The 8,985-nt window shown below is 56.1% G+C and overlaps 1 protein-coding gene across 2 annotated transcripts; it reads left to right on the forward strand.

The window, feature by feature from the left end:
- Positions 1-584: 584 nt before the first annotated feature.
- On the forward strand, positions 585-8,358 carry KEAP1 (kelch like ECH associated protein 1). 2 transcript variants are annotated; one of them, XM_081091159.1, is made up of 6 exons: positions 585-650; positions 2,307-2,992; positions 4,798-5,483; positions 6,809-7,014; positions 7,291-7,467; positions 7,631-8,358. In XM_081091159.1, exons 2-6 carry the CDS (start codon positions 2,354-2,356, stop codon positions 7,795-7,797), a joined length of 1,875 nt encoding a protein of 624 aa, XP_080947285.1. In that variant the 5' UTR covers positions 585-650; positions 2,307-2,353; the 3' UTR covers positions 7,798-8,358. The 2 variants fall into 2 exon arrangements, with proteins under 2 accessions (XP_080947285.1, XP_080947286.1); XM_081091160.1 differs by lacking the exon at positions 585-650 and having other exon boundaries at positions 1,946-2,992.
- Positions 8,359-8,985: the final 627 nt, after the last annotated feature.

Here is an 8,985-nt window from a genome sequence, read left to right on the forward strand (position 1 = left end):
GCGCTCGCCCGGCGCCGGCTCCCGTCCCAGGGCTCAGGCACCCGAGGGCAGGGCGGGGAGTCTCGGCTCCTTCCCTGCCGCGCCCTCTCCCCGCCTCCTTCCCGGCGACTCAGCCTCGCCCCGACCCGGAGCCGAGGTCCCGCGACAGCGCAGGGGTCCCCGCGTCCCGGACGGTGAAGGTGGGGCGGAAGCCGCCCCCGGCTCGGCCGCGGCCGCTCGGCGCCCGGGTGTCACCACCGCGCCCGGAGCCGCCGCCACGTGCAGGGCATCCCCGCCCCGCAGCGAGCGTGAGCGAGGCCACGCGGGGGCCGAGGTGAGCGCGCCCGCCGCGGCGACAGGGAGGGTGTCCAGGTGCCGGCAGGGCTCGCCCGGCCTCGAACCGGGAACGCTGGTCTCCGCGGCGCTGACCACGCGGCGCTGGCCGCGGGGATGGACGCCGTGCTCGCCGCGCGGGGGACGTGCAGCCTGGCGACGGCGGCGGGCAGGGGAGGGGAGCGGCCCGGGCCGCGGGGACTTTTATTCTGACACCGCCGCCGCCGCTCTGCTTAGTCACGGTGACCGCGCGCCCCCCCCCCCCCCCCCCCGCGCGCTGCGATGGAGGCGCCCGGGCCTGGGCGGCGGAGGCGGAGCCCGAGCGCAGCCATGGCGGGGTGAGTGCGCGGCCTGCGCCTGGGCGGCGGGCGCGGCGGGCCGGGAGCGCCTCTGCGGCCGTGCGGGGCGGGGTGGGGGTGGGGGGGACCGGGAGACGCGGCCCCGCCGGCCCGGCGCTGGGGGTCCCCGCGGCCCGGCGGAGGCCAGGAGGGCGCGGCTCGAGTCCTGTCCTTTTGTTGGACGGCGCGGCTCGCGGGGTTGCCCGGGAGAGACGCGAGCCGGCCGAGGGGCCCTGGGAGCGCCGCTGCCACCGTGGCGCGGGGACCCCGGGACGTTGAGGGGCTGGATCCGCGCCCCGGGGTAGGCAGTCGCGGGGCCGCGGTGGGGTCACTTCCTCCCTCCTCTGGGCTTCGGTGGCGGCTCCTGCGGGGCATGCGCAGTCCCGTCCGTCTCCCCCCCACCCCCCGCGTTTGTGAGCGCCCAGGGCCCAGGGGGCACCGTGGACCCATTGGCCACCGACCAAGAGACTGGCCAGGGGCCTTGGCCGGGAGAAGTGGCCCGCGGCGCCCGGGGCCCAGGGGAGGAGGCGCCCCGCGGGCACAGTGGAGGGGCAGCCGGCCAGCCGCAGCCCGCTGACCCTGCGCCTTGGCACGTTCCGGGCTGGACGTGGGGGAGGCGCGGGAGAGGGTGGTGTAGCCCTGCCTGCACAGGGCTCCCTGCCTTCCGAAGCGCCGGGGCGAGGGTCAGGGCGATGGCCGCCCCTCCACGAGCAAGCCAAGCAGCTCATTTCAGTTCTTGACAAGGGCGGTTGTGGGAATGAAAACGAGGTGAATGTGAGCTGAGCCCCGGAAAGATAAGATGGAGAACCTGGGGAGCCCCTTGCAGGTCTCCCCCGACCCCCACCTTTTCCCAAGCAGGACCTTTCCAAACACCACTCATGCCCTGGCTTTCCAGGCCCCAGAAGACCCTCCTTTCTGTAGTCGTTATCTGTCACTACACTCTTCCCTGATTCTCCGGGTTGTCGCTCTCATTCTGCCTTTGAGCCTTTGCACTTGCCGTTCCCTCACCTGGAAAACTAACTCCCACCCGCACCCGCTTTCATATATTCATCCTTTTTGTCTCAGCTCCACCAGCGGCCTGGACCGCCCCCGTTAAAGTAACTGCCCCCAAGTCACACTGTCAATGCTGTTGTCATTTTCTTCACGACTCCAGTTTCTACTCAAATCTTGTTTATTTTATTTATGGCCATTTCCTCCCCGGGTGTCAACTCCAGCACAGTTTATGTCTGTCTTTGTCACTGCTATGTCCCCGGTGCCTAGAACAGTGCCTGGCACACGGTAGCTGATCAATAAATGTTGGTGAAATGAATGAAAGAAAGAGTGAGCTGGACATGATCTAGGAAGGGAAGGGCCAGTAAACCGCTGGAACAGAGTGAGCAAAGGGAAGAGGACGGGCTGATTGTGGAGGGCTTGGCAGGTCGTTTGGTTTTACTCATGCTATAGGGGGTTGGGGGATTCTGAGCAGGGGAGGGACATCATCTGACCTGTTTTAAGATGGACCTGTGGGCTGGCGAGGCTATGGGACATTTAGCAAGAACAAATGGATGCTGCTTCACCTGGGCCTGTCAAGGAAAACTGGTCTAGGAGTCACTTTATTTTTAAAAAGGAGGCCTGGCCCCAGGCCCTGTCCCCAGCCCTGTGCTCTCCCTCCTCCAGGCCCCTGAGTGTCAGTGGTGGTGTTGTCCCTTGTCACCTGGAACCCCATGCAGCCGGAACCCAGGCCTAGCGGGGCTGGGGTCCACACCCGATTTCTGCCCCTGAGGTCGCAGCGCCCTGAGGGTTCAGGGGACACAGTGATGTACGCCTCCACCGAGTGCAAGGCTGAGGTGACACCCTCCCAGCATGGCAACCGCACTTTCAGCTACACGCTGGAGGACCACACCAAGCAGGCCTTCGGAATCATGAACGAACTGCGGCTCAGCCAGCAGCTGTGCGATGTCACCCTTCAGGTCAAGTACCAGGACGCACCGGCCGCACAGTTCATGGCCCACAAGGTGGTTCTGGCCTCATCCAGCCCTGTCTTCAAGGCCATGTTCACCAACGGGCTGCGGGAGCAGGGCATGGAGGTGGTGTCCATCGAGGGCATCCACCCCAAGGTCATGGAGCGTCTCATCGAGTTCGCCTATACAGCCTCTATCTCCATGGGTGAGAAGTGCGTGCTCCATGTCATGAACGGTGCCGTTATGTACCAGATCGACAGTGTTGTCCGTGCCTGCAGTGACTTTCTGGTGCAGCAGCTGGACCCCAGCAATGCCATCGGCATCGCCAACTTCGCTGAGCAGATTGGCTGTGCTGAGCTTCACCAGCGTGCCCGAGAGTACATCTACATGCACTTCGGGGAGGTGAGTGAGGGGATGGGACATGGAGCAAGGCTTGGGGGTGGTATGAGAAGGACCAGGGACCAGGGGTGGTCATCACTCTCTCCCTTGAGATATGAAGGGTGAAGGGAAGCAGCTGGAGAAGAGCGGAGCTCTGAGCTTCTAGTGTACACATCTAGGGCGACGCCGGGAAACAGCTGAGGCGAGTGAGACCTTCATGGGTATCTGGGCTCCCTGGTTTCTTGGGTCCAGAGTGGGGATAGGATGCAGCCAACACAACAGCAGCTCAGCCCTGGTGTGTGCAGAGCAGGGCCCGGCATTTCAGGCAGTCAGCAAATATTTATTGAAGACCCATGACATGCTGCTGACTGCAAATGTGACCCTTAGACGTGTTTTCTTTGGTTCACGCAGTGTCATCCTATGTTCTTGGTTTCGTTTTCATTTTTACGTGGAGGAAGTTGTGAAAGCAGAAATAATAAGTGCTTGAGTCTTTGCTGTGGGCCGGCCTGTGTTCTAAATGATTTCCATCCTTTAAATCACTGAATCTTCTTAACTATCCCAGGAGGAAGTATGTGTTGGAGGGCTTTCCTAAAAGTATTCAAAATCCTCCTTCAGTGGCGGGGACCAGCGGGGTAGACATTACTCTGGTCACCATTTCTCTTCTTTCCTCTCCGCCACATGTGGGGTTGACCAGTTGTCCCGAGGATCTGGACAGCTAGCTTCCAGAAAGGCAGTCTGCAAACAGGCTTTTCCACTGCCCTGCATGGTGCTTGTTGAAGGGATTGCCTGGGCTTGGAGCACCTGAACGGTGGTAACCTGCTGATGTGGGGTCTATTTTTATAGACCAGTGCCTGACAGGAAGGATTTGCCCCAGGGCCCTGTATGTCCTAGGAGCAGCCCCATTATGAGCTACTGATATAATCCCCTTTATAGAGGAGGAAAACAAAGTCATGGAATGTTTCAGATATTTGCCCAAAGTCATCCAGTTAGAAAGTAGGGAGCCAAAATTACAACTCAGGTTGCTTTCTTCAGAGCCTGTACTTTTTTTTCCTAGAATATTCTATTGCTATTATTTTTTCCTTTTTTTAAAAAACATATTTTTATTGACTTCAGAGAGAAAGGGAGAGAAGAGAGAGCTAGAAACATCAATGATGAGCAAATCATTGATTGGCTGCCTCCTGTACATCCCCTACTGGGGATCAAGCCTGAAACCCAGGCATGTGCTCTTGACCGGAATCGAACCTGAGACCCTTCAGTCTGCAGGCCGACGCTCTATCCACTAAGCCAAACCGGCTAGGGCTATTTTTTCCTTTTTAGTAAATATGCCATTTGAAAAAGTAATATCATTAAAAAAAAAAAAAAAAAAAGGTAGCCCTGGCCGGGTAGCTCAGTTGGTTAGAACGTTGTCCCCATATGCCAAGGTTGTGGGTTTGACCTCCTGTCAGTGCACATACAAGAACCAACCAGTGAATGAATGCATAGATAAGTCGAGCAACAAATCAATGTCTCTGTCTCTCTCTCTCTCTCAAAATAAATAAATAAAAATTTAAAAGGTAATGTTCTTATAGTTCAAATAAAAAATGAAACAAAAAAGATACACAGTACATTGTGTCTTTGCCCGTTTACCTGAGTACTTATGTACTACATGCCTGGCACATGGTATTAACGCCTTTAATCCTCACAACCAATGAGTTCATACTATTCAAACTCCCATTTACAGATGAGGAACCAGACTGTCAGAGGCGGGCTGAGTGACTTGTCCAAGGTCACTACAGCTGAGGCCTTGGGGGGGACACAGGAGTCAGCCTGTCACGCTAACCCCCTTGCAGGTGGCCAAGCAAGAGGAGTTCTTCAACCTGTCCCACTGCCAGCTGGTGACCCTCATCAGCCGGGATGATCTGAATGTGCGCTGCGAGTCTGAGGTCTTCCATGCCTGTATCAACTGGGTCAAGTACGACTGTGAGCACCGACGCTTCTATGTACAGGCGCTGCTGCGGGCCGTGCGCTGCCACTCGCTGACACCCCACTTCCTGCAGATGCAGCTGCAGAAGTGTGAGATCTTGCAGTCAGACTCCCGCTGCAAGGACTACCTGGTCAAGATCTTCCAGGAGCTCACCCTGCACAAGCCCACACAGGTGATGCCCTGCCGGGCGCCCAAGGTGGGCCGGCTCATCTACACTGCTGGTGGCTATTTCCGCCAGTCACTCAGCTACCTGGAGGCCTACAACCCCACTGATGGCACATGGCTCCGGTTGGCAGACCTACAGGTGCCTCGAAGTGGCCTGGCAGGCTGCGTGGTGGGCGGGCTGCTGTATGCCGTGGGCGGCCGGAACAACTCGCCTGATGGCAACACCGACTCCAGCGCCCTGGACTGCTACAACCCCATGACCAACCAGTGGTCGCCCTGTGCGCCCATGAGTGTCCCACGCAACCGAATTGGGGTTGGGGTCATCGATGGGCACATCTATGCTGTTGGTGGCTCCCATGGATGCATCCACCACAACAGTGTGGAGAGGTGAGTAGCAGGGCCAGAGGGGTGGGCTCAGAGGGTCCCCCAGCTGACAGGTCCCAAGCCATTGGCATTTGGGGATTCCTCCTATTGTTGTCTGTCTGTCTCTACAGCCTGCTTTCAGGTAGTAGAAACCTCAAATTAAAGCTAAATTCGCGGGAGACTTCTAGTGGTGACCTTGGGTGATGTGTCCGGGCCTGGGAACTGTGTACAGGGCCGTCACAAAACCATACAGCTCCTTTGTGCAGACTTGGAAAGAGTTCCATCAGGTTGAAATTGATGTAATATGCTAATTTTGTTAAAACACAACCTCTCACTGTCGTCAGCCCCCAGATTGTTGTAATAGAGTCTGCGGTCTGGTGTGTGGCACGTGCCCTCTTCGACGTGGTGCCCGGGTGCAGTGCAGCCTGCGCTGCCGTGCGGAGTGACCCTGTGTTTAGGGCCAAGCATGTTGGACTTTTGACTTTTGCACAGTCTAGTCCTCTACCTTCTCTTCTTCCAGAAGTGAGATCCAGGATGTAGGTCTCACCTGGAGAACCTGTTAGACTCACCAGCCTGCTGCTGGAGCTGGGGAGGTCTGGCATTGGTGGGGGGGTTTGGAGCAAGGCTGGGGAATGGAAATTTTAAACAAAGCCCCAGAGGTTTCTAATGCCTGTGGTCTGTAACTAGGATGATGGGATGATGCATCACCCTTAATAGGCTATTTTTGAAAAAAAAAAAAAAAAAAAAAAAAAGGACACTATTAATTATTCCAGGAGCACAGACATGAACTGGAGTTGCCCAGGCCCCTCTCTCTCTGAGATCAAACTTTAAGAAAAAACATCCTGGGAGGTAGCCTCGTTGTTAGAATTGGGGTTCTGTTTTCCGAGAGGGCTGGGTCAGACCCCAGCTCCATTGCTTTTTTGATTCCACGTGTTTTTTTATGTCCTGATGTACCTCTTAACCCCTTTGTGCCTCCATCTTATCATCTTTGAAGAGAGGTGACAGTAATGAGAACCCCTTGCCCACTAGGCTGGGGCATTGGTGAGATAGCACACATAAGACTCAGCACAGGCCTTGGAAGCGGTCTGATGAAGCCAGCAGGGTCCAGCAGGGGTGTGTGTGTGTGTGTGTGTGTGTGTGTGTGTGTAAAACCTTGAGCAATGACAGCTATGAACCTCAGTTTCCTTATCTGGAAAAGGGAGCTACTGATAACTTGCACCTTAGAGAACAATTGTGAGGATTAAAGAGCTAGACCCAGCAGAATAGACCTAGTGGAATACTGGGCTTTAGGAAGTGTTCCTTGGAGGACGGCTGTGACTGCTGCTGTCGTTGTTATTGTGCCCTTGCAGGTATGAGCCAGAGCGTGATGAGTGGCACTTGGTGGCCCCAATGCTGACTCGAAGAATCGGGGTGGGAGTGGCTGTTCTCAACCGGCTGCTCTATGCCGTTGGGGGCTTTGACGGGACGAACCGCCTCAACTCAGCCGAATGTTACTATCCAGAGAGAGATGAGTGGCGAATGATCACACCCATGAACACCATCCGAAGTGGGGCAGGTGGGTGGGGGCTGAGGGGAGGGGATCATGGAGGATCACCCTCCCCGCCCCGGGAGTGAGACTTGGCCAGGCCTGAGTGAAGCCTGTTGTTTCCATCTTGAGTACCCTGTGGCACACACAGGAGAGCTAGATTCTGACATCAGCTTCCTCTTTCCTGGCTTAGTTTCTGAAGGGTCCTTTGGGAGAGGGAGGAGGGAAGGGGCCCCCCAAGAAGGTGGTGGCTGGGGCCCCCCAGGCCAGGCCCCGGAGTCACCTTCTCTTCATGGTGTGGTTTAGGAGTCTGTGTCCTGCACAACTGTATTTATGCTGCTGGGGGCTACGATGGCCAGGACCAGCTGAACAGTGTGGAGTGCTACAACGTGGAGACAGAAACGTGGACTTTCGTAGCTCCCATGAAGCACCGGCGAAGTGCCCTGGGGATCACTGTGCACCAGGGGAGAATCTATGTTCTCGGTGAGGCCCTGGGCGTGGGGACCTGGGTAGAGAAGACGAATTAAGTAGCCTCATCTTTGGGGGGCTGGCTCAAGTCACATAGGAAGGCTTCTTGTGGTTTCTCCCTCCTTTTTCTTTCCCCTGCCCTTGGAGGCAGTGACCATCTCCGCTGCTATCCCTGCAGGGGGCTACGACGGCCACACATTCCTGGACAGCGTGGAGTGTTATGACCCAGACACGGACACCTGGAGCGAGGTTACCTGCATGACATCTGGCCGGAGCGGTGTGGGCGTCGCTGTCACCATGGAGCCCTGCCGGAAGCAGATCGACCAGCAGAACTGTACCTGTTGAACCACTTTGGTTTTCTTGGGCAAAAAATGGTCCCATCAGGAGTATTGTTTTTGTACAAAAACAGGGACAAAAGAAAAGCGACAGAGCAAATGCGTGTCCACCAGGATGCGAGGCTGGGATGCCCTAGTGTTAGAATGACTACTTGAAAGGAAGGAGACCAGAGTGGGAGCCCGTGAGCCCGTCAGAATAGTCCCAGGAATGTCCAAGAGAGTGCCGGGGGGGGGGGGGGGGGGGGTCCATCAGGGTGGGTTCCTGGGAAAGAAAACCTCCCGTCCACTATCCCAAGACGACGCCTGGGTCCCACACCAGCAGACGCCACCTCCCTTTGGGGTGAAAGCAAGTCCTGAGGTCAGGCTGGTTTTTGTCCCCTGTGTCTCTGTGATCGGTTCCTAGAGGACTGGGAAGGAGCCAGCTGAGGCCTTGGGGGTGAGGCCCTTCAGGAGGTAGGGACCCCAGGATGCGCCTGTACATAGAAACCACTGGATATTTTTGTCCTGGACAGTCGTTTTGTTGATAAGTAACCCTGGAACTTTCCAATGAAAATAAAGAACAAACTAACTAGTGTCTTCTACCTCTACTCTCGGCTCAAGATCTTGAACCCGAGGACAGAAAAGACTCTTTTCCTGAAACGCACCCGAGTCTGATTTAGGCCTTAGATTTGAAACCAGTTTGTTCACTCTGCCCGTTGCCTCGTGATATGTAGGGCATCTTTCTCCCGCAGGCAGGACACAGAGCTCACTCTGTCTATCACTTTGGGCTGCTTTGACGACAACGACCTAACTCCTGACACATCTCCCAGGCCCTGAGGGGCTAATTTCATATGTGCACACAGTTTCTGTTTTAGGGCAAACCATCCCCAACATGCTTTCCAAATGTGGTGAAAATCTGTCTGGTCATTTTAGTGTACTTCAGTCACAGACTGCGCCTTTTCTTTTATTGAACTGCCTTTAATAAAAAAGACGGGTTTTGGCGAATTTTCTTAGAGGGCTCAATAGTCTGGTCCCTTGAACAATATGTGTGAAGGCAGTATGTGTTCTGGATCTTCTGCCAATCCACTCTATTCATTTTGTGGGGGTGGAAATAAAATGAAGTGTGGTCTCCACTATAGGCATACCTGAGATATCGTGGGTCTGGTTCCAGACCATCACAAAGTGAGTCACTGTTGTTTTGCTGGTGGAGCATCTTGCC

This window comes from Myotis nattereri, assembly GCF_964212035.1.
Source record: "Myotis nattereri genome assembly, chromosome: 5".
NCBI lineage: Eukaryota > Metazoa > Chordata > Mammalia > Chiroptera > Vespertilionidae > Myotis > Myotis nattereri.

Excerpts from the sequence above, each read along its gene's own strand:
- KEAP1 (XM_081091159.1), top strand. The coding sequence starts at position 2,354 with ATGCAGCCGGAACCCAGGCCTAGCGGGGCTGGGGTCCACACCCGATTT. Across the intron at positions 5,484-6,808 it reads CACCACAACAGTGTGGAGAG|GTATGAGCCAGAGCGTGATG; the intron begins GTGAGTAGCAGG and ends GTGCCCTTGCAG. Across the intron at positions 7,468-7,630 it reads GGGGAGAATCTATGTTCTCG|GGGGCTACGACGGCCACACA; the intron begins GTGAGGCCCTGG and ends CTATCCCTGCAG.